Source organism: Carettochelys insculpta, chromosome 1, assembly GCF_033958435.1.
Source record: "Carettochelys insculpta isolate YL-2023 chromosome 1, ASM3395843v1, whole genome shotgun sequence".
NCBI classification, from domain to species: domain Eukaryota; kingdom Metazoa; phylum Chordata; order Testudines; family Carettochelyidae; genus Carettochelys; species Carettochelys insculpta.
The window spans coordinates 174,160,588-174,186,451 of record NC_134137.1 but is presented as its reverse complement, the minus strand read 5'-3'; the positions used below and the strand labels follow the sequence as shown (position 1 = coordinate 174,186,451).

The 25,864-nt window shown below is 43.6% G+C and overlaps 1 protein-coding gene across 1 annotated transcript in view; it reads left to right on the top strand.

Moving 5' to 3' along the window:
- Window positions 1-6,102: 6,102 nt before the first annotated feature.
- The window catches only part of BACE2 (beta-secretase 2), a 78,881-nt gene continuing 59,119 nt past the window's right edge, over window positions 6,103-25,864 (top strand). The window contains exon 1 of the mRNA XM_074983418.1: window positions 6,103-6,641. Coding sequence (XP_074839519.1) covers window positions 6,351-6,641 — 291 coding nt within the window. The 5' untranslated portion in view covers window positions 6,103-6,350. The remainder of the gene's footprint in view (window positions 6,642-25,864) is intronic.

Below are 25,864 nucleotides of genomic sequence, written 5' to 3'. Positions count from 1 at the left end.
ACTGGCCTCTCTCTTGGTGTGCAGCTTCCCCCAGTGGCCACTCTCAGTATCTTGTCCCTCCTGTCTGTGTCCCTCCCTTTTCTGTCCCTGAGAAATCCTGAGATTTCAGGTATTTCCCATTTCCCAAGCACAACCAACCCCTGACCTCGATTTTAGTTAGGGTAGGAGGAAGCTGCATATCAACTTTGGTGGTTGTAGCTCTGAAGGTTTAAGAGGGGTTCTTGAACAAAGGTAGCACCAATAGACAATCTATGGAGATGGATAGATAACCTTTCTTGTGTGCTCTGAACATGCCACTTCTGGAACTGGTTCATTGCTATCAATCTACACATCACGGGTCTGAGTCTATGACTCAAGTGGTGTTGTCTAGTTCTGTTACCGATTGTGGTGATTCTGTCCCCCCCCACCCACGAAAACTGGCTTATGCATAACTTGGAAATGCTTAGAACAAAAGACCTCATGTGATCTATCAGTCGTAATGTTACAATCTGCTGAATCTGTATATCCTACTTTGGTGAATGTATCCTACTTATATATGTAGTTAAAAATAGGAAGTGTAAATCTGTTTATAGTTTTTAATGTGCTGATGAGAGCCATTACTGGTGTCCCAGAATCCTAAACGATTGGGTAATCAACCTAATGATTTGTAAACAGCCTTGTTTGTCCTATATGCCTAGAATGTAGTGGTCTTAGGAAGACATGTGACTGTACCACCTATTACTGGGTTCCATTTTGATCGGGTGTTTTTCCATGGGAAGGGAGGTTGTGAAACACAAGTTGCCCACCTGGGAGAGAGTTTATTTAAGCCATGGGAAGCTATCAGCTTTTTGTCTTCCACCAGCTTGGTCAACCTGCCCAACACACTCTAAGAGGATACTTGATAAATTTTGAAATGCTGTTGACCCAAATCAGAGTATTAAAAAAAAAAAAAACAGCTCTGGTTTGAAGCTCTTACCCGAAACAGTTGTTCTCATGTCAGGTAAGAATCTACACATGATAAGTTTCTTAGCAAAGTCAGAACTAGCTATGCTTTTTTGTTTCATTTTAATTTAGAAACTTACTGTGATCTGTTTTCACTTACAAACACTTAATTTCTACTGTGGATGCTTAACAAAAACTCTTTTGTTTATGATCAAGCCCAGTGTAAATAACTGTTACCTGGTGGGAACCATGTGCATGTCTCCCTTTCATTGACAAAGAGGGTGAACTTATGACCCTTCTCTGTGTAAGATTTTTACACAGAGAGAGATGGATTTATATGGGGTTTTGATTTCTTTGGAGGGTTGGTTTCCTGGATACTGTGCCCTAGAATGGTGTCCTTACAGAATTTAAGTAGTTCAGTGTCTACATTGCTCTGCAGGGCAGTGGAAACCTCAACTCTGTGCTTTGTGTGTAGACGATCAGAGGATCTGGCCCAACAGGATGGGATGGTGGGAAGCCCCAGAGATCAACGTGCAGCCTGTGTTGATTGGCATTGGGAAACAATCCTAAGTGGTTTTGTGATTGCAGCTCATCATAACTATGATTCCAGGGCAAGAAAGCCAAGTGCAGGAAGACTAGAAAAATGTCAGTCATGTACCTGTCTGTGGAGAGTGGCAAGTTTTCCATGGCCAAGGGTCCTAAATAATTGTTGCAGAATTTAAACTTCTAATCCTTGAGTTCAAAGATAATCTTCCACTGTGAACTTAAACAATAGTGTCTACCTGAATCTCGTTGTTATTTTCATTGGTTTTGCTTGCTGTGTATCATATTCCCAGACCATGGCAGAACGAAATTAGGAAACCTCTGGGCCTTGTTCTGCTGTAGAGAACTCTGTACACATTACTGAAAGACAAAAATCACATCAACTTTGCTAGTTTGCTTCTTGGGAAAGTTCTGAGTAGCAACAGAGGCACATGGAACAAGTACAGAAGAACTCCAAAATATGAAATGTTGGGAGCAACAGAGTTACTGATGTTCCCCTGAAAAAGGCAGAAGGCTGTGGGAGGACTTCAGAGAGGGTGGTGGAACCTAAAATTTGAGACACCTCTAACCAAGCAGGTGATACAAGAGCTAGAGGTACATATACTTAGGGTATATAGGTGCCTCCCTCCTACTGAGGATCTGGGCTAGAGCTTCTAAGCAATGTTCAGGGATAGCACCCTCACCTGCATATCTCCCCAGCATGTTGCTCCTGAACAGTGGTGGGTAACCTAGGCTACTGAGTGGACTGCATGACTGGCCCTCTTTCATCTCAGTGGGCTGCCAGATAGTCATAACCATGATGGTCTCCTGGGATAAGGCAGTTTTGCTAGCTGTAGTTACCCCACAAATCCTAGGTATGCATGCCAATTGAACCATAGCAGCACTTTGAGTGGATACAGAGGGAGTACACAGCTCTCAATCAATGTTATGTGCAATGTTACATGCATACATCTTACTTCATGTGTTCTTGTGGTGGTGGGGGTGGGGATTTGTGGCTGGAAACCTGTGCAATCTGACCACCCTTCACGTGGCCAATGATAAACAAAATGTCTTGTGGGTCACCCACAGAACCCCAATGGGCCACTTACAGTCCACAGGTTGCCCACAATTGCTCCTGGACCTCACTGGTGTCATAGCTGTCCTATCTGTAAAATGGGGATAACACTGTTTGCTTCACAGATTTGTTGTGGGGATTGATCAATACCTGTAAAGTATTTTGAGATCTTACTGAACTGCATTATACCATTAACACAAGTCAACGTATGTCCTCTCCTCTCTCTGCCTTTCAGTGCAAACTCTCCTTCCAAAGCCACTTACTTAACTGAGAGCTGTCTTACACACAAAGACAGAACAGGTGGTTGCCCAGGACAACAAACTGTTTAGTGATTCTTTAGAGGTTTGTAATTTGGGTCTGGACATTTTTCTGTTTACCTAGCACAAAGGGAAAAGAGAGAGAAATGGTGCTAATTGGACATGTATCCTATTATTTTTCAAGGGTTTCAGACCTTCATCTCACTTTAATTATCTGGCACTCATTTTTTCATTACAGAAGTTTAAAACAAAACCACAAATGAATATTGCAACAGGTTAGAGGAAAAGCTCCGTAGATGTCACGTCTTGTGTTGATAATTAGTCACATTATTATATTTAAAACCTCATTTAATTTACAAGGATTTACTCTGTGTAACTCTACTTCATATTCACATTAGTAAGCAATATATACATGAATACAGAAAATGCAGATAAATGCATAGTGTCTGAGATCAGGGTGATTACTAACATTACACATTTATCTTGTTACCTTGAACTTCTTCCTGATTTTGTTTGTTCATCTCTTATATCCTAGGCTGTGAGCTTTCCAGGGTAGATAAGTGTCTTTGACTTGTTTACATAGAGTTCATATGTGACACAATGAGTCTTCATGCTGCACTGTGCTTCTCAAGCACTACCACAAAAGAAATAGTAAATAGTCATCGTCATTTCTGATCTTGGGCTAGATGCTCAGCCAGTGCAAATGCAGGTAGTTACATCAATGATGCACATAGACTGAGGAGCTGGTGTCTTTGAACAGAATTTATTCATCTAATTACTTCCTAGCTATACATATCTGTGTGTGTGTGTGTGTGTGTGTCTTGGAGATGAGAGGAGGGAAAACTGAGGTATTAGTGCAAGTTCAGAGACATGGGTGTGATCATAAAAGTGTTTCACTTGCCCAAAGTTAGGGTTACCATATTTGAACTCTCAAAAAAGAAGACACCTCTGAGAGGGAGCGTATCTACCAACTCACCTTGCATTAATGTGTTATAGTTTCTTGCTGGTCACTCAGTAACAAGTAGGATGTTTTCATGTCATCCTCACATTTGTCAGTTCGTTGATGGCTGATCAGCCCAAATTTGGAGCCAGATCTTATCACAGAAGAGGCAGGTGTTGGTAGCTGTTGCAGGGGCATGGGGCGGTTTTTGACCCTCTTTTCTTCTTCTCTGCCTCTCCTTTTCAGCACTATTGCAGGACCTCTCCAATTGTGCCACCCCCTCTAGGATTACTGCTCTCCACTGAGGCCAGTCTGGGGCAATTACTTCCTAGTTATAAACATCTGTGTGTGTGACTTGGAGGTGGGAGGAGGGAAAAAGCAATGCATTAATGCAAGCTCAGGGACATGACTGGGATTATAAAAGCGTTTTACTTGCACAAAGATAGGGTGACCATATCTGACCTTTCCAAAAAGAGGACGTCCCTGAGAGGGAGTGTCTCTCTCTCAGTATCTACCAACTCACCTTGTATTTGTGTGTTATAGCGTATCTACTACACTAACACAAGGGCTACATCGAAATAGCTTATTTCGATGTAGCGACATCAAAATAGTCTTTTTCAATGAACAACGTCTACACGTCCTCCAGGGCTGGCAACGTCGACGTTCAACTTCGACGTTGGGCAGCACCACATCGAAATAGGCACTGCGAGGGAACGTCTACACACCAAAGTAGCACACATCTAAATAAGGGTGCCAGGAAGAGCTGCAGACAGGGTCACAGGGCAGACTCAACAGCAAGCCGCTCCCTTAAAGGGCCCCTCCCAGACACAGTTGCACTAAACAACACAAAATCCACAGAGCCGACAACTGGTTGCAGACCCTGTGCCTGCAGCATGGATCCCCAGCTGCAGCAGCAGCAGCCCTGGGCTAAGCCCTGCTGCACACGGTGACCATAGAGCCCCGCAGGGGCTGGAGAGAGAGCGTCTCTCAACCCCTTAGCTGATGGCTGCCATGGCAGACCCCGCTATTTCTATGTTGCGGGACACGGAAGCTGTGTCTACACGTGCATGCTACTTCGAAGTAGCGGCACTAACTTCGAAATAGCGCCCGTTGTGGCTACACGCGTCGGGCGCTATTTCGAAGTTAACTTCGACGTTAGGCGGCGAGACGTCGAAGTCGCTAACCTCATGAGGGGATCGGAATAGCGCCCTACTTCGACGTTCAACGTCGAAGTAGGGACCGTGTAGATGATCCGCATCCCGCAACATCGAAATTGTGGGGTCCTCCATGGCAGCCATCAGCTGGGGGGTTGAGAGACACTGTCTCTCCAGCCCGTGCGGGGCTCTATGGTCACCGTGTGCAGCAGCCCTTAGCCCAGGGCTTCTGGCTGCTGCTGCTGCAGCGGGGAATTCATGCTGCATGCACAGGGTCTGCAACTCGTTGTCGGCTCTGTGTATCTTGTGCTGTTTAGTGCAAGTGTGTCTGGGAGGGGCCCTTTAAGGGAGCGGCTGGCTGTTGAGTCCGCCCTGTGACCCTGTCTGCAGCTGTGCCTGGCACCCTTATTTCGATGTGTGCTACTGTGGCGTGTAGACGTTCCCTTGCTGTGCCTATTTCGATGTGGTGCTGCGCAACGTCGGTGTTGAACATCGACGTTGCCAGCCCTGGAGGACGTGTAGACGTTATTCATCGAAATAGCCTATTTCGATGTCGCCACATCGAAATAGGCTACTTCGATGTAGGCTTCACGTGTAGACGTAGCCGGATAGTCTAAACGTGCCCTACTTCGACATTCAACTTCGAAGTAGGGCGCTATTCCCATCCCCTCATGGGGTTAGCGACTTCGATGTCTCGCCGCCTAACGTCGATTTCAACTTCGAAATAGCGCCCAGCACGTGTAGCCGTGACAGGCGCTATTTCGAAGTTGGCGCCGCTACTTCGAAGTAGCGTGCACTTGTAGACACGGCCAAGGTGAGCTGATTGGATCCCTATCGGTGTCTATCCCTCCCAGGGGCGTCCTCTTTTTTGGAAAAGTCAGCCGTGGTAGTGCTGGCAAAAGTACCGAAAAATAGTTCCAATGCAAGCTCCGCCGCGGGACAAGGGGTGTAGCGGGGGAGTGTGAGACCCAGGCCGGGAAGAGGAAGGCGATGGTGGGTGGCCCAGCGAAGTTGTGCTTTACTCCGGTGGCGCGGGCCGCTGCCCCGCCCGCTCGGTGGGGAGCAGAGCCAGGCTCTGGCACAAACTCATTAGCCCAAGCGGATCCGAGTGCCAGTCCCAGCGCCACGCAGGGAGCGAAGGCGGCCAGGAAGCCGGGACAAGCTTCCCCAGCCCTGCCCCGCCCCGCCGAGCCCCGCCCCGCGCGCTGCCCCCCCCCAGCGGGAGGCCCCCGGGTAAACTTTTCCTCGCGGGCTGCGGCGACCCGCTCCCGTCTTCGGCCGGCGCCTGGCGGGGAAGTTTCTCGTCTCCCGGGCTGCGCGGCGGCCGTGTGCGAGGAGGAGCCGGGCTTGGCGGGGCGAGATGCAGCCGGGGCGTGGGGAAGCCAGAGCCGCCCGCCTCCTCCCCCTCCTTCCCGGCTGCTCCAGCCCCGCGGCCAGGCGGCCGCTTCCTCCGGCCTGAGCCAGGACTGGCCGCCGCCGGGATGGGCGCGCTGCCCGCGGCTCCCTGCCTGCTCCTGCTCGTGGCTGGCGCGGCCGGGCTGGGTCAGGCTCGCTTCTCCTTCCCCCTGCGGGTGTCCGCGCCGGCCGCCCTCAGCGGCTCCCCTCCCGCCCCGGGGACCAGCCGCCCGCCGGCGCCCCCCAGCGAGGGGGGCTTGGCCTTCGCCTCGCAGCCCGGGGCCGCCGTCAGCTTCCTGTCCATGGTAGAGAACCTGCAGGGAGACGCCGGCCGGGGCTACTACCTGGAGATGCTGCTCGGGACCCCGCCGCAGAAGGTGAGGCGCTCCCGAGGGGAGCTGGGCCGGACACTGCTACTGCTGCTGCTGCCGCGTTTGCACAGGCTCTGCGGCGGGGCTCAGGCAGCGGCCCTGGCCCTGGCCCTGGCCCTGGCCCCCGGGGTGGTTACACGCCTTGAAACTTTCTTCTCCTGGTGGCCAGCTACTGCATGGCCTCTCCCGTCCCGGACAGCCGCCTCTTCTAGCTCCCCCGCGGGTGTGGCCGGGGCTCCGCTGAGCTGCCCTCGTGCAGGGGCCAGTGCACCTCCTATTCATAGGGGCCTGCTTCACCTGCAGTGCCCCCGCTCCCGGGCGAGGTGCCTTTCTCGGCGGGAGGGGGAGAGTGCTTGAGCGCAGCTGAAGAGGACTAGTCCAAAGGTGACTCCCCCCATTATGAGAGGGAGCTGAGAGGCTTTTCTAAGGTATCAGAGAGGTAGTCCTGTTTAGTCTGTATCTTCAAAAACAAAGAAACCCTGTGGCACCTTATAGACTAACGTATTTTGGAGCATAAGCGTTCGTGGGCCTTCATCTGGAACCCCCAACTCACGCATCTGACAAAGTGGGTCTCTGCCCACAAAAGCTCATGCTCGAAAAAGAATCTGTTAGTTGATAAGGTGCCATAGGACTTCTTGTTTCTTCTAAGGTAGTGTGCCAGACCAGAGAGGGGCCTTGGCCTTTGGAGAGGAGGAAAAGTCATTCCTGGCTTCCTTGTCTTGGCTTTTTTAAAAATAACTTTGTTAGGTCTGAAGGAAGTGTTGGGGAGTTAGGTGTGATTGTTACACATGTGAGCGATGACAGCAGGTGTTAAAAGGACAGGGTTGACTCTGCCTTCTCCTTTTTCTCCCCTCCCTCTTCCCTTGCCTTTTCATTGCCAGACAGTATTATTTGGTGGTACAAAACAAAGGGACACTAAAAGATATTGTACCCCACTGTGCTAAGGACAATTATACAGCTTGCAACTTCTGTGAAGGTAGCAGTTCCATTCATTGGCACTTTGCATGAAAAACAAATGTCCCCAGGCACCATAATTTTAAAGAATTCCTGCAGAGACATTTCCTTTATTTCAACCTGTTTGATATCAATTTGATTTGAAACGAGTTGCTCTGTCACTCAAAATCATTGCATTTACCATAATTTACCTTATTTCTGAGGTCAGCCTTGAGCTGTGGTGGGCAAGGCTGATTGCTAGACGTTCCTCTCCCCCTACCCCACTTTCCAGATTACTCAACCACTAATGTATTGAGTGCAACTGTAATGCAAAATTACTTAAACCTTATTTTTATTTCACATGTAATCTGTGCATTTATAATGGTTAAAGAATGTACATTCTGTGGTCTGAATTCTTCCTCCTCTCACCCCATGCCCTCTCCTCTCACCCCACCCACATCTTTTATATCCAAGTCTTTAAAAGTTTTGAAATAATTTCTTTCATCTGTGTCATGGGATCACATGTGAAGCCTTCGTGGATTGTTGGTGGGGATGACTTGTCAGCTGAGGAGGATTAAGTTAATTTTCTAAAAGCCCTTGAGACTTTGTGTCATTTCCTCCCCACAGTTTAGTACACCCGATCTTTTAATGAGATTTAAGTGAATGAAGGGAACCTACTGAGGTGAAAATGCTTGGAGTTCCCCCCTCTTATTCTCACTCCTTACCCTAATGAGAAGTTAGTCATATAGGCTACGTCTACACTACAGCAATCTTTAGAAAGAAGTTCTTTTGGAAGAGATCTTCAGGAAGAATTTCTTTAGAAAGAGTGCATCCACACACACAAAAGCGGATCAAAAGAGTGATCGGCACATTCAGTAGAGCGTGTCCACGCAGCCCGTGCTCTTTTGAAAGAACAGGCCAGGGATTGAAAATCAGGCTGCTCTTTCAAAAAAAAAAAAAAAAACCACCCACAGAGGGTCTACATGTTTTCTTTCAAAAAAAGGCACTCTTCCTGAAACAGGAATGAAAGAGCGCTTTTTAAAAGGAGGGCTGCTTGCTTTTAATTTACTTTCAAAAGAACACTTTAGCTGTGTCTACACGTGCACGCTACTTCGAAGTAGCGGCACTAACTTCGAAATAGCGCTCATCACGGCTACACGTGTCGGGCGCTATTTCGAAGTTAACATCGACGTTAGGCGGCGAGACGTCGAAGCTGCTAACCCCATGAGGGGATAGGAATAGCGCCCTACTTCAATGTTCAACGTCGAAGTAGGGACCGTGTAGTTGTTGCGCGTCCCGCAACATCGAAATTGTGGGGTCCGCCATGGCAGCCATCAGCTGAGGGGTTGAGAGACGCTCTCTCTCCAGCCCCTGCAGGGCTCTATGGCCATCGTGTGCAGCAGCCCTTAGCCCAGGGCTTCTGGCTGCTGCTGCCGCAGCTGGGGATCCATGCTGCATGCACAGGGTCTGCAACCAGTTGTCGGCTCTGTGGATCTTGTGTTGTTTAGTGCAACTGTGTCTGGGAGGGGCCCTTTAAGGGAGCAGCTTGCTGTTGAGTCCGCCCTGTGACCCTGTCTGCAGCTGTGCCTGACACCCTTATTTCGATGTGTGCTACTTTGGTGTGTAGATGTTCCCTCACTGCGCCTATTTCGATGTGGTGCTGCACAACGTCAAAGTTGAACATCGATGTTGCCAGTCCTGGAGGACGTGTAGACGTCGCTACATCGAAATAAGCTACTTCGAAGTAGGCTTCACGTGTAGACGTAGCCTTTGTGTGTGTAGATGGTCTGCTGGGTATTTCAAGAGACCCTTCTTTTGAAAATTACTTCAAAAGAACTTCCTAGTGTAGACTTGGCCATAGACCATAAAAAAGGAAACGTTCAGCTAATCAGCTGCCTCTGGGCTTGTAGATTGTCTAGTTTTATTTGTGTTTTCCATGTATTTTCACTAAAACTTTGTCCCACTTGCTCCTTCCCACAGCATTTGACAAGCAAGAGACAGAAATCTAACTTTTGAAATATAACACATTTTAACCAGTTACTCTGTCTAGAGCATTCCTAACATTTGCAGAGTAGCACTGTACTCAGATTATACCCACCCCACTAGCCTCTCATCCATGTCAAATTTTGCCTGTATTGGTACTATATAAATACTGTATTTCCCTTGTAACTTCTGTTCAAAAGTTTGGGTGGAGGAGGTGTATACCTCTGATTAGCCAACATGATGCAGATGAGTTTTGATCAGTTGGTGTCAAAACCATCTTGGAATTTGAATTTGTTCTAGTGACCAAGCTCCTGTATTACACATTCTGATCAGTTCAATTATGAATGCTAATCATCAAAGCAGCTTTTGTAATGGTAGTGTTTTCTGCTTACTGGGTCACCAAAATCTGACCTATAAACTGGCATTTAAAAACCGTTAAGGAAAAAGTGGTTATTGAGACTAAATTCCATGAATTCCAGTTGCCATAAAGTTAACTGGTGATAGTCCTTCTACCACTGGTTTTGGTTTTGTATTTTTAGTAGTTGGACAAAGAGAAATATGTATTAAAGACACTAACTGTGTGTTGGGCACTTACAATTTATGGTTTCATGTTTCAAAAGTTATAAACACCTACCGCATCCCTCAGAATTAGCACCTTTTGAAAATTATATCTTAACTGATAATAGTTCTTGCCTGTCTTGTAGGAGTGTTGTGTGGAATGATCGTCTGTGTAAAGTATTTTGTTGTGTCGCCAGCTTTTGCAGTTTCATCATGAATCTCACAAAACATTGTTTGTTTTAAGTCCCTGTTCCCAGAGTCATGTTATTCTGTGAGAATTTCACCTTTTTGTTTAAAATTAAGTTTATAGTCCTTCTGGTTGAGAGAAGCTTGAGAACATGGCACCTAAAGGGTCAAAAAGTAAAATGCAAAAGGGAATTACAATCTTCAGAAATAAGTTTCTTGTTTTTTTTTTTAACATAATCTCATACCATTTGATTTTATTTTCGTGTCCTGACTCATGAGGGTTTTACATTACTTTGTGTTTGCAGTGAGATCTCTGAGGATCACTGCTATCACCATGGAAAGTTCCTTGTTGTGGACTGATGGGTCACCCTTGAAAGCCTAATAGACTGTTTGTTCTCCTGTAGTCCTTCCAGAAAGGGAAAACCAAGATAACCATAGAGGAAAGTATCATTGCAGGCTTTAGTCAGGTCTGAGCCTTCCAGGGCTACATAAATTACCAAATCATGGCACCTCATTACAACCTAGTAGCCCTGACCTGGTTACAACACAGGTAATATTTTATAGCACAGACTATACTTAGCCATGTTTTGTAAGTGGGTTGTACAGCTGGCTAAAGCCTTGGACCCAGATGCACAAAAGGACTGAGGTTCCACTGAGATTGTCAAACAGCTGCTCATCTGAGACCTAAAGTCCTTGAGATATAAATTTGTGTTGTTCAGTTCTCCAGGGTGCCCACATTCATGCTGATGGACATACACATTGCTGCTTCAGTTGGAAGGACCAGCACCCAGCTTATGCCTTTGCCTTATCAAGGTACTGAAACTAGACAGTCTCTTGCCTATGGGCCTACTGGATTGGGCTCCATAGGCAAATTTCAGCTCACGTGTAACTCTATATGCAAAATGACCAGGAGAAGAAGGGGAGGCCTCCCTCAAACCTTCTTTATCTCAGTGGTTAGGGCACTTACCAGGGAAGTTGGAGATTCAGGTGAAACTGCACCCTCAGTGTGATAGGGAGAAGGGATTTGAACTTGGTTTTCTGGGCTGTCTGGTGTATGCCCTAGCCACAGGCTTAAGAGTCTAAGATGAGACTCTCTCAGACCTGTTCAGATGCCTACAAATAACATGCTTTGGGCCAGAGAGACGGCCTCTGAGAGACACTGTGCTCTCATGATTTAGGCACTCAGTGGAGACATAGGGAACTCAAGTTCAAATCCCTTCTTCACATCAAAGGGGTGGATGTGAAAATTAAACTAAGGTCTTCCACATCCTTAACTACTGAAATGAAGGGAAGTTGCTTTCTCTACCCTGCACTCTGGGGCAAGTTTATGTGGAATAAGCATGCACTGCTACTTTACCAGAATTGGCCCAAATATCTAATTCTAGGAGAGAGTTTGTAGATGTGAATCCTAAGTGGAGGTCAGTACCCAAGTTCCTGTGGGGGCAGGCTTTAGACAATTCTCCTCTCCTCAGCATCTGCTATTGGTTACCTTGGGGGTGGGTAGGGGCAGAGTTCCCTGCTCAGCTTACTGTTTTTTGTTGATCCCATTTGTGGGCAGCTGTCTGTCCCAGTGCACTATATAAGTAGCCTACGTGGGGTGGTGGCTTTCACTGGATTGTTGGCTGCCTGAAGATACGTGCAGCAATGGTGAGCGCTGCAACATCTGAATTCCTTTGTGGATGTAGCACTATGTGGGCTGTATATTGTACATGTACTTAGGAAGGTTGAATAGAAATTGCCAATTAACTGAAAAAAATTATTTTGCATCAAATACAATTAGCATGTCATAATTAAAAGACTCTGCTTTAAAAGGGGTTCTGGCAAGATAACGATTACACTTGGGAATTGTTTCTCCTCACCTATGTTTTCTAATGAATTATGAAGAATAAATTAGACTTAAAGTGGTTACTGTCCTATGTCCATATCTAATTCAATTTATGAGCACTGCAATTAAACAACATTCAAATAACATGTAACTAGTGATCACTTTTTGTATGTTAGGACGAACTGTTGTGTATGATGTGTATGTTCAAAAAAGTTTAAAACACATCAGTGTCAACTGCATTGTTCTATTTATTTAAAATAAGACTGTCCTATTACAATCATATGTAGTAACCGCCCCAACCCTTTCAATAATTCACAAATGAACCCATATTTAGGGCTTAACTGCTTGACATCACTTTGTATCCATTATCAAATACAGTAGCTGAAACTGAATTTTGAAGTAGCTGGCTTGACTATGAGCCTCTTCTCATGAAAGGCCACATTGTGCCATTTGAAAAAGTGGGGGGGGGAGCAATCCAACCCTTTTGCTGGATATCTTCGAAATAATTCCTTTTGATATTTGTTCATGGATCTACCTTTTGTGAGTAGTCTGCAGATCCAGAGCCTCAGGAAGTATTTAAGTGTATACTCTGTTAATCATGCATGGGAAGCAGGATTTAAGCACTGTCCCCTGCACCTCAAATCTTCATTCCTTGGTTTTGCCTTAGGAATAGCCTTCATAGCCAGGAGCACTGTTTGTTTATCTAATGGTGGGGATGAGATACTAGCTACGTAAAGGACACTTTTCTTACAGAAAGGCCAAAATGCCAAAACACTATCGGAAGGATCATTCAACAATACAATAATGTAAATGGTACTAACGAAAGAATTGCACATCATAAATAGAGTATGGAGGCCAATAGGAGGTAGTTTGAAGGTTGCCTCTGACAGCCTAATTTTGAGCACAGAGCAATGATGTTTACTTAGAGCTGTAAAGTGATTGCAGATGTGTGTGGGTTTTTGTTTTGGTTTTTTGTTTGTTTTTTTAATTTCAAATCTGACCTCCCAGACTAGCTTCTCTTCAGTATTTTCAATATTGGATAAATAGGATGTTTCCAAAGGTGAATTATAATATAGGTTAAGCCTCTCTAGTCTGGCACCTGGGGGACCTGGCCAATGCTGAATGGGAGAGTTTGCAAGAATGTGGAAGGTCAATATTGTCTAGCAGCATTTAGGGGTAAATGACAGCTACATACCAGCACAGCATGGAGAGCCAGGATTGGTGGCTATAAACAAACTTTATGGGACCACAGAAAACTTGGTCACACCCATGATAAGTGGTGACTGATTTTTTTTTTCTTTCGTATAGCAAGATCATATTTGACACAGTAAGAAATATTACTCTTTCTCAAAATAATCCTCATTCATTTATAGACATTCATCAAGGGAAGTCAAAAATTCATATGCAGCTGAGTGCTAGAGTTTTTTTTGTTTTGTTTGTATCTTGATACCCAAGATAACAGTTGCATGAAAAAACTGCAGATAACCAGAAAACTTCCTAGTGACTAAAAACTGTGAATGCTTGCCTTTGCCAACTAAGGATGACGTTTGAGTCAGTTGACTTTTCTGGTTTGCCTTTGCTTTACAGTTTACAAAAGATTAATGTAGTTCTCCCTCCCCCAACCCACACACTTCTGTTAATGCTGTATCACTTTCCACTCACCCAGACCTTTGAAGTTTCTCTTAGAAAGAGCAGTTCCACAAAATTAAGGGATTTACCTGCAAATGATAATTTAGGGGCAGAAACTGCTGATGGTGTGTGCCTCCCCACCCAAGGAAATACATTAAAACAGTAGGGGAAAAGAGGGTTGGAACTGGTTGTGGGGGGGGGCGGGATGGAGGCTGCTGGAGCCAGGCTAGAAAGACATACCTGGCCTGTGATTCCACCTCAGTAGTAACTAGGATGGAGGATTATTATTTGTAATCAATTTCTTAAGTAAATTGCATACTTCATATTTTCTTGGTAATTTGTTTTATTCTGTTTGCTATCTCTCTGACCACTTAAACACTTCTTTTCACAGTTTATAAACTTATTTCTGGGTTATACCATAACTCAGTTTATACAGTTTCTAGCCAGTGGGGGGAATTATTGTGTATACCTTCCTCCATGTTGAGGAAGGAGGTGAATTTCACATAATTTTGGGTTTGCATTCCCAAGGCTGGTGGGCACCTGGGTGCTGTGACAGAGCAGACCTCAGTGTCTGTATCCTGCAGTTGGGTGTGGTTCTGCCTGCATATGCTGGAGGAGGTTTATGAGTCTGGCTCAGCACGACAGGATTAAAAATCACCTAGGCTGGCAGAAAAGGGGGGCTCAGTTACTTCAGCACATCAGGTGGCATCACAGAGGGACCCAACCTCTCATGCTATGTACCTGACTTAGAGAAACGATCACCTTGTTAACCATATTTTCAAAACTGTTTTGCCTAGATATTTGGATAACTTTCCTTGATTTAGTAATCTGAATGCTTGATATAGGTTACATATGACATAAGTTTAGTATTGGCGAGGTAAAGGTGGGAAATGATTATTATATGTAACAATTCTATATGTGTATTCTAATTGTCATAGACTTCATAGTCCACTTTGAGAACCCAATTAAGCCAATATACTCTGGCTCTTCGAAGAGCTGTGTTAGCCTGCTGTTTTTGTGTCTGGTTAGGGACTCCCTGTACAGCGCTTTGTGTTCGAGAACTCTTAAGAAGCAGCATCACACCTTTGTGTACTATTTGCCAGGAAGTTGCTGAAAGTGGAATTTGCCGTATCACTAAACAAACTGAGGGAGACTGAAACTTTTAAAAGCTACTGTTATCACACAATAGGGTGCAAGTCCTTGCCTAAGTGAGGATAGTTAGTTTCATACACAGGTCAAAGGGGAGTTACAGGAGGAACTGTAAACATATCTGTGAATTACATTATCTTGTAGTGACTTTCATATCAAATGTCTTCATTTTGAGAGTCAAAAGACAACTTTCCAGCTCTGCAAATTCAATCTAACACCTGAAATAAAGCTGGATTCTGGTAAACTCATACATCTCCCCTTGTAATAAAGATTTATAGTGGAAATTTTAGTTAACAGTTGATGCATGAGCCACAAGAAAAGCCAGCCGTTTTGCATGTTTGTTGTTGGCTCCACATTAAAGTAATTTTGTTTTCATTGAATAAGTTAGATAGTAAGAAAGTAAAGATGTAAAAAAAAAAAAATGAAAAAAAATCACATCTATATTTTACCAAAGCTGCATTTCAACTGCCCTGTATAAATAAATTTGTTAAAAGTAACATAGATACATTAAAACTTTGAACGCTTTAAATGCTATCAAACTATGGTGCGGATCAGTGAAAACCTGTTTTTCCTGTAAGCCTGCTAATGCATTGTAAGCTGCAGGAAATGTCCCTTTCAGAGTAATTGAGACAACATTTCAAACTATTACTTGGTAATATCCCAATTATGAAAAGTGGGGGACACTCAAATGTTACTCACAGTCATAAGATCTACTCTGCGTATATTATTTAATAGAAAATCCCCCTGGAGTTGCACCAGCTCATCTTCTGAGACCTCGGGATGCCAAATTTATTCATGTTGTTATTTAACGAATTAAAATATCTGAAATAGAGTTTAAACAACTCTTAACAAATAAGGTAAAGCATAATAATACTCCACATCAAACCTAAGTGATAGTTTATCAGACATACTTGAGATGTATAATGCTCTATTTTATAAAGTTAGCTCTCTGAGGCTTAAGTTATTTTACTTATCTGCCTTTGTAGCACTAAATTCCAAAGTAGACGGAATGTGCCTGCTGTGAAGCTCAGTATTTAAAAAGCTGAGGCATCTGACAGAGAATCTGTAGTTTAGACTCTGCCTCTTTTTAGTTTTGGCATCCCATTGATCTATGAACCTGGCAGTAGCCGTGGAAGTTGGAGATTTAAGGTTGTACAGTAAAACCAAGCTCTCCATCTGACGCGAAGCTAAAGTCCATAGACTTGTCTTTGTTCACACAATTGCCTCTTGCCGCCTTTACAGATAGCATAGTACGGTGTGCCTGGAGTCTGTTTGACGATATAGTTCTAATGGCATTTCTTCCCTTGACTTGTATGATTTTTAGGGTTGTAGTGATGTCACCGCTCTGCTTGTTGTCCGCATGTGGAAAACACAGGTAATACATACCCTTATTTATAGTCTTGTGTTGCTCAAGTGCTCCTGTATAAACTACATCTACACTGGAGAGTTTTGTTGACAAAACTCATGGAGCATTCACACTAAAAATGTGTTCTGTCTACACATTGTCAGCAGAACTTGGCACTTTTGTTGACATCCTTCTGCCTCTCCCACATGAGGCAGAATGCCGTTCTTGGCAGAATCTGTTGACAAAAAAGCCGAGTGGATGCTCTGGGGGGCCCTCTGTTGACGGACAGGGCTTCTGGGGCACCGAACAGCCTTTTCTGCTGTGCTTCTGGTTGGCCATTCTATTGAGAGAGCAACCAGGCAGTCCAGCTGCTCTCTGTTGACAGAGTGGATCGACAGAGTAATCTGCTATCTTGTGTGGCCACAGTCTGTTGACAAAAGTTTTGTTGGAAGATCTCTTCTGACCATAACTTCTGTCAACAGATCGCTGTAGTGTAGATGTAGCCATAGTGGTTTCCCTTCATACTTCTAAGGATTTATGTTCATATCCCAAATTGATTTCAAATACAAATAGCACACTATATTTTAATAAGTAGACCTACTTTTCCTTTACTGCATCTCTGAGAACACATCAGAGGAGGGCAGTTTGACACCCCCCTCCCCATGTATTTGTTATCCATGTACCTCCTGGGTGAGGTTCACTGACAAATGTAGCAGCACATGGACCACTTACACAAAGAGAGAGAATGCATCTCCTCCACAGCTTTAGCTGTCAACAAGTGAGCTTTTAGCTCAAACTGTTGAGGCTCCTGCACTAAGGTCCAGCGGTCTCGGGTTCCAGTCTGCCTGTGGGCAGTTACCAGGCTGTTTTTTTTTTTTCCGGGTAGGAAAAAATGGTGCTGGAACTCAAGTCTGATGATTCCTCTTAGGGGTTTGAGTGTTCAGTTTTAATGTGCTGGTCCCCATGTTGCTGCAGGGCAGCAGAGGTTCCTGTCCCGGTGCTGCTCTGGGCTAGCGGGGGCTCCTGCCTGGTGGTTACACATTCTCTTCTCACCTATCAGTCTTGCAGCTCTTAAGCTTAAGAAATGTATTGACAAAAGTATCTGTCTTCAAAGCCAATACCATGAAGAAAAAGCATGATTAAAATGCATCTACCCCAACAAGTTTGGTTTATATACCTGTTTTAGTGTGTTTTGAGATCACTGTATTTTAATATTTTTACACCATAAATGACTTTCATCCCAACTCCTTTCCCCTCCTCACATTCAAATAAAGTTTTTTCATAACTTTTTACATTTGAAACTTCTTATATTTCCTCCATGAAATATCTCAACCTATCGCAATATTTTCAGCTTTGTTTCAGAACTATAAAGCAGTTTGAAACCAGGGCTTTTATTTGTATTTGAGATTATTAAATAGTAAGCCTTGGCCTAAGGCTGTGCAGTTGATGCTGAGGGACCAGAATTAAGAGTTTTTAGAGCAATGAGGGGCAACCTAGGGTAATGAGTTGGCTGCACGATTGTTGTAACCAAGACAGTCTCCCAGGATAGGGTAATTTTTCTAATTGCATTTGCATAGCTAGAAGTTGCTGGGTGAGCTGATTGAACCACAGTAGTGATTTGATTGGGTGCAGAGGGGGCACCTGATTCTCGCAGTCAATGTTTTATGCAGTCAGCTCACACTTCACTTCACATGCCCTTGCTTTAAGTATGCATCACTTTTGCAATACCAGTAGGAAAAAACTATGCGAACAGAAACCAGCATACTCTGGCACCTCTGTGCATGAGCTGTGGTGACAAATTGTCTCATGGGCTAAGTAAAGAGCCCCAGTGGGCCACATGCAGCTCTCGGGCTCAGGTTGCTCACCATTGGTTTAAAGCATGCAAGATCCTTGTGTTGCTCTTCAGTGAGTACTACTTGGGAATTCTGGAGTGAGGGTGATGTGCTCCGAGGTAACTCTCTCTTCTGGGTCTGCTACAGAGAAGATTGCTGCATCACAGCACCTTTGATAGAAAGGAGACCAAATGGCATAAAATATATTTCCATGGGACAGGGAGCTCCCCTCCCTCATCCCATTTCATTATTTCTAGGTGATGCAGCAGCAGAAGTTAAAAATGGCTATGTTCTGAGACCCTTATAATGAGGCTTGAAAGGATTAGATTTTCATCAGTTATTGTTGGTAAGCCTCTATTTCACCGGACACAAGCAAACTTATAAAAATATTTGTTGATGATAATTAAAATGTATAGATGGCAAAGTAAGAAAATGCTGCTTGATAACTTATTAGTCAATTAAATGATTTAGATTTTTTTAATGAGGCTTATTATCCTGAGCAGGAGGAGGAAGGGGGAGTGTTCTTTCTAGGCAAGTCAGCTCTCAAAACAATCTTTTTTTAGATTAAACTTTTATATTTTCTTTTATAACTACTTAATCTGAGATTTTATCATTCTCTCTCTTTTTTTTTTTTTTTTAAATCAATTTTTGGAGTGAGTCTTTTTGCTCTCATCAATTGGGTGAAGAGTGGTTTAGGTATTCCTAGATAATTTCCTGATTAATATAAGTATTTCTGAAAACATGTAACTGACTTTTTACATTATTAATCAGTTACTGAGTCAAAAGACCTTGCTATATTTCTACATAAAGCATTTTACTATTTACATGGCAATCATATTAGGAGCTTTGGATTTAGAGAACATATTTGTCAAATACATCTTGCAAAGATTTTGCTATTTCAGTGTTTAAGATTCAAACAAAAGCTTGCAAATGCTTTTCATTATGCACCTTTCCAAGAGACTCTGCTGAAGGCTGTGTTTTTAGGTTAAATGCATTTTATTTTAGGTAGGATATTTCTAGACTTATTTGTGTAGATTTACTTAGACTGATTATTCTGATAATATACCCTATATTCTTTTCAATATGAGGTCTCTGCCTAAAATATGAATGCTTTACGTCGTTTGCCTTCCTGAAATAAGGATTATTTTTGTATCAAGCTGGTATCTTACACAAAAAAGATGTGTCCTGGTTTTTGACATTCTGATGAATTTGGTTTCTGTTTTGGACCAGATTTTGTTTTAGAATCTAGTACTTGCAAGATAGTTGGTAATTACATGCTTTTCTGAAATGGTGGCGGAGACCCTGGTTGCAGCCTGGGACCGTGGGACCACTATTCCCCCTTAACTCTCCAGCCTTGGCTGTCTCTCACCATGTGTTATTGACAAGTAGCAAACCCCTCCATGTGCTGTGACCACACAGCACAGCAGCATGTAGAACCCCCACACCCAGTTAGCTTTCATGAATGCTTTCAGAGCCACTCATGAATCACACAGCGAAAGATACCAGCAAACAACAACCCCTCCCCACCACCCAACTCCCAGCCCTGAACCTCAGGAATATACTATCTTTCACAGCTCAAGATGAACTGTGTTAATGGGGTCACCACTTCACCAGTGGAAAGTAGATATACACCACACCTTTGTAAATCTGGCTGAAGTCTTTGGTATCTGCTCTAACTCGCTGTGAAGATAGACAGTAAAACAAGTTTATGTAGTAACAGAGAGAGTGCCATGTTAGTCTATAGTCTGTCAAAACAAAAAAGCAGTCCAGTAGCACTTTAAAAACTAATAAAATAATTTATTAGGTGGTGAGCTTTTGTGGGACAGACCCACTTCTTGAGATCATAGCCTTACCAGAACAGACTTTTGAAAGTTTATAGAATGCAAAAGGTAGATGTTTTTTTAAGTGATTGGCAAAAAGTCAGTGTGTGTAAGCATGCAGTCTAAATTCTCAAACCTATTAGACAGGGCAACATCTAAAGTAAGCTTTTTTTCTCACTCTACTGGATCTTGACGTCCTTAATATATTGGTTTGTTCTTTAAACCTGGGCCAGTCTCCTGTTATAGTCCCCATTCTTCTCCTCAGGCTCGTTACTTGTAGCATAATTGGGGCGGTGGAAAGGTGAAGCATGGCCCCCTGTGTTCTTTTTTTATATCTATAGTCCTTGTGCTTGGAGAACACTAATTCAGGAATATCTCTGGTAGCCATTGCTTAATTCCCAGGCATGGTTGAGCAGTTTCCCTCGTGTGGTGTCAAGGAGAAGAGACAGTGAATTACTGTACCTTACTTGCTGGACACTGGCTGTTAATTGTTTAACACCATGCCAAGGCATTGGTTACTTTACTTGCTCTTGTCTCTGGGGAACTAATATCTGGCTCATCCTCCAACTTATAGCATGTTTTAGTGACACCCATGCAATCTCAAACTTCGTATGTATTGATGATATACGTATGTAGACAGGACAATGGGTTGCAGAAGACCATAATCTTTCCCCATAAGCAACATCACAATTATATTATACATGAGGAATATGGAGGCTATAGGGTGCTCTGCCAAGGTAGAGAAAGCAATAACAATATTCTGTACAAAACACAAAAAGTAACTTTATATGCCATCTACAAAACATAGTGTAAAGGAAAATATAAAGTGTTGAAGCAAAATAGAAGTTATAAAGCTGGCATCCAGACTGTGCGTACACACACCTAGAGGTAATAAACATTTATGACTCTAAATCCATGTTCATCTTCACTGATATTTGTTTGTGCTTGGGAGATAAGGTAGAAGAAGCTTCTTAAAATTGCTTTGGTCAGCTTCAGTATTTCATGTAATTAGACAGAAATGCATGCATGTTCATTTTTCTTCAAATACCAAAGGTGTTAAATTAAAAATATACTGTAAGTTTCGGTAAAGGTACTGACAAGTTGAACTAATATTTTTTAAAAATGTTAATTTTGCATCCTTACTGAGACTTCTCCCTTGCAGTAGTATCTGAAAGCTGGGCCCTGTGGTTTTCTGCTTGTAATCTATTTTTTGTAAATGCTGCAGTGTAATGAGCAGGATGCACATGCTTCAGGTCCCAAAGTCTCCCTTAAGGGGAAACTTATAAATTTTGGATTTAGCAATGTGAGGAGAGCTTTTAAGGTTTTCATAGCTTTCATGTGACATTTGTGTTTTGTTTTTAAATCTTTTTATATATGCCTGTAGTTCCCAACCTTTTCAGTAAGATGGCACGCTTCAGTCAGACAAAGAATTCCATGGCGCACCCACTTTTTTCAGCTGAATAGATTGTTCATAAACATCACATTTGCTATGGTTACAGTCTTACTAGAGAGGTTTGCAATATAGTAGTGCATACAACAAGCTAAACAGGCATCAAGTGCATTAATGTTTCAAATCCACAACAGAATATGCCATCTTAGACCAGGAGGACAGACGTATTTTCAAAATCTGCTCAATGCCATGCCAGGGATGTCGAGTAAATGAGTAACCACTGAAAGCAGGCTTCTCTCCCCACCAGCCTCTTGGAGTCAGGATGTGCCATTTAAACTGTGTCCCAGCTCAAACAGGCTCTGCCCTCCCTCTCCCTTGACACAGCGGGGGGGGGGGGGGGGCCCTGCCAGCTTATTTGGGCCTGGAAGCAGATTTTCAGTTGCCTCCTGGTGCAAGTGGGGTCCTCTGGGGTCAGCATTTCCCCTCACAGTAGTTCTGCAAAGAACCACCTGAAGGGGGTGGTAGGGAGAGGTGGGGAACTTGATGAATCCCACGCCAATTGGGGACTCAGGCAGCCTTGCTGCTTCAGCCTCAGATGGCATGGTGTCATCAATTTGCTTCCTCCTATGGCTCTGCAACGAGCCACGGGGAGGGGAAATTGATGAAACTTCACAGCAAACTTGGACAGTTCTTATAGCACACCAGTGTGCCGCGGCACACTGGGTGAAAACCATTAATAGATACATGTAATGTATGAATTCAAGGTCAATTTTTATATAATTTATGTATGCTACAGAGCTCAGTTAATTGAATAAATCAGTGCAAGATTTTGAAAAGTGCTGCTGAGATTAAAATTCTGTTCCTTGAGCAGGCTTGTTAAAAAGGGACAGTAATTGTCCTACAACATGCAGACATGCATTGCTGATCATACTGGGAAAACTTGTCCAGTGACCTTGTGCGTGCAGGTTGTACAGATTAAATTTTCTAAGACATGAAACAGTATTTACACTGAAGAGGAGGAATGGGCTCAAATTTTAATATCCCAATTTTAAAGAAATACTACTTACATTAATAGATCCAGAGTGTGGCTTACGCAAAGCATTTTTAATATAATTACCTTATGTTTTCAAAATCCACTATCTTAAAATGATTCCTGGCAATCTATTGCTCATGAGCAACCAGAGAAGCCAGGAAACTTACACAACAGAATGTGACCAAGATTTGGGCCTTGATCCTGCAACTGCTTAAACATGTGCTTATCTTTAACTGTGAGACCATTTGAACTCCTTGCATGCATGAATTTTAAGCATGTATGTGTTTGCAGAATTAGGGTCTTTTGAAAGCCAAATGAGACAACTCATCTCACAGAGACGTGTTTTGAAAAAGTATTTACTTCAAGGGTGCCTCTCAAATTAAAATAAATGTTAGGTTTAGGGAGAATGTCTGGAAATGCTGTGGAGCACATGTAGGTATCCATGAACAGAGCCCTGCATGGGTACTAATTTCCTGTGGATATAAATTGATGTTCAGGGTTATATTTCTGGGAAATGCGATGGCAAAAGGAGAAGAATGTGTTGCTGTCATTCCCAGAACTGCTCTCATCTGGGTGGCCATGTCATCCCACCTCCAGCAGGGCTGTACAGTCCCAGACAGAAGACACAGCTGGGGACAGTAAAGCCACATGGTCAGGAGGAGCTGCCAGCACAGGATGCTGGCTCCTGGGAAAGACAGCACCACCTTATTCTCCTTTGGCCATTCTGTTTCCCAGGTATATAGCCTGGCAGATCAGTGAATACCGATTTTAAATCTGTGGATAGAAATTATCCAGGCAGGGTTCTAACCATGACTAGCAGCAAAAGTATTTTACACTTAACCATGCCTTTTAAAAATTATTATCTTTATTAAATACCTGGTATGAGGAGGAATTAATTGATGTTGTTACACTTTCTGCTGCATTAAAATACAAGGACTAGTTCATGTTCAGCAATGAAACATGTTCATGTATCATGAATAGGATAGATGGGATATGTAATTGAGCTAGACAGTGAGAATAAATTCAATTTGAAAAATGACACCACAAGAAATGGCACGGAGTGGTGGGGGAAACGTTAATGTTCAGGCAACTGAAGGAGTTGGTGGAAGAGAAAACACATTAACAAATACTGGATATTTTGTTACCATGATTAACTATTTGTTGCATAATTTTTTTTAAACTGCAATAGCTTTCTCTGATTGACTTTAACATATATTATTTTGAATTTCCTGTCTTCTAAATGACTGTTTTGCAGTAAGGGTATCAGACTATGGGCCTGATGGTTAAGCAAGTTTCAGTAGCTCTTTTTTGGTATTTTAAAAAATGCTAATCTAAACTACGGAAAGCCCAAATCTGTGTAGCAGGGAAGGTTGACTATGTCCACATAACCCTCATCCTCTTGTAATATAGAAAAGAGACTTGTACTTTATAGAAAAGAGAGGGAAGTTTGGCCCAGGTCCTACAATATGCTCCACAGGGTAAATCTATGCAAGGGACACAGTCTTACTGGTTTCAGTCCAGGCCCTGTGCTGGTGTCAGAGTCAACAATTGTAGGAAAGTGACTGTGGTTAGGTTACAAAGAGAAATTCTGGCCTTATTGAAATCAGCGGGATGTATGAGGGTTGAGAAAATAATGTGTACTACTATAGTGCCATTTGTTCCTGATTTCACTTCTGTATCACTGCAATAGAATTTTAACAGGGAGATAGCCATGCTAGTCTGTAGACTATGAAAACAAAATAGCAGTCCAGCAGCACTTTAAAGACTGACTAAATAATTTATTAGGTGGTGAGCTTTCGTGGGACAGACCCACTTCTGAAGAATTTTAATGTGTGTTTTTAATCTTCTGCAGTAGTAGCTCAGTGTCTGACAACAGAGGTGGCCAACATGTGGCCTGCTGGCCAGAATCCAGCCCACCATGCATTTTTATCGGGCCTGCCAGCTGAGCATGCAAGTACTGGGTGCGGGCAGGACACACCATCCCTGCAACCCCTCTCCTTTGTGTGGCAGGATGGGCCCCACTCCATTGTGAGTCAGGGCAGGGGCAGCGCTTCTCATTTGTGAGGGGCATGAGCCATGGGTGGGCTCTGGGGAACCACAGGGTGGTGGTGCCTTGTCTTGCTGCTGAACCCCGGGGGTGCGCCAGGCCAAGGCTGTGCGGTGTGGCACCTCTCACTCATGCCCCAGGCTCCCGCAGGGTCTCAATTCAAGTGCATGTCCCAGTGGGCTGGTGTGAGAGCTGTCCCACTTCCCTCCCCCAGCATCTGCTTCATAGTGCTGGCATTTGCCCCCTTGCTTAGGGCTCCTCCACTTGCTGAGGAAAGGGGTGCCTCAAAGTATGGCTCTTGTGCACATACAGCAGTGGCACAGGTTTAACTCCGGGTGGGGAGCAGCTGGCCGTCGGCTGCCCTAGTGGGGTCATGTCTTAAAGGGAGCAATCAGTAATGCCAGCATTGGATACTTGGTGAGCTTGGAGACCTTTAGGTAGTGGTGGGTCTGTATCCTAGAGTAATGTTTTCATGTCCTGGAATAAATATTTCCTATAATTAAGTGTGAAAATAGCTATTTTCATGGGCATAGGAAGCTGATGGTTTCTTGCATTGGTATTGTGTTCATTAGACTTTTAGATAAACATATTTGACATCGGGACAAGCAACAGTGGGCTTAAATAGCAGCAAGCAGGGGTTAGGTTAGACATTAGGAGAAACTTCCTAAATGTCAGGCTTTTTAAACAGTGGAATACAGGGGTTGTGAAATCTCCATTATTGGAGATTCTTGAGAGCATATTAGACACCTGTCAGGGGTAATCTAAAGTAATAAAATGTCAATGTATGCTTAATTTTTCTGTTTTGAATGATGATGTTATTTTGTGTTCGGCCCCCGGAACATGTAAAAAATTGCCATGTGGCCCCCATTGCAAAAAGGTTGGCCACCCCTAACCTAGAAGAAATGATGGTGGAAGGTTAGGTTTATGGCAGTACTCAATAAATCTCTTGCAGAGCATTTATTATAATCATTCTGCAGTTGTCTGTGTGTTTGTCTATTGTGCGATCCTTGACGTTTTCATTTGCTTACTTGCTGACTTGCAAAATTTGTGCATCCGCCTATCTCTCAGCAGCCTGGTCAAACAATGTGACACATTGGTAAAATGTGTGGCACCACCCATGTAACAAAATATGTTGAGAAATGAGTAACTGTTAATTTTCCCGGGCTCCATTTTTATCTTGTATGCATTTGTCGTCTTTTTTTTCATATGAATTATCAGCATTCTAATTTTTCAGCTTTTCCTCTGTTTGCATATGTCTGTCTTCCCCCTTGCTGTTCCACTGCAGCTCCCACCCAGTCAGCTTGGGACTGTCCTGGTTTGTTTTCATGAAACTGCATTCTGTCCCTTCTCCCTTTGGTAGCCGTTGAAAGAGTTTTCTCTATTAGGCCAGCGATGGGCAAGCTAGGCTAGTGAGTGAGCTGCATGAGTGGCCTTTATTCATATCAGTGGACTAAAAGATTATTGTACCCAAGACAGTCACCTGGGATAGGGTAGTTTTG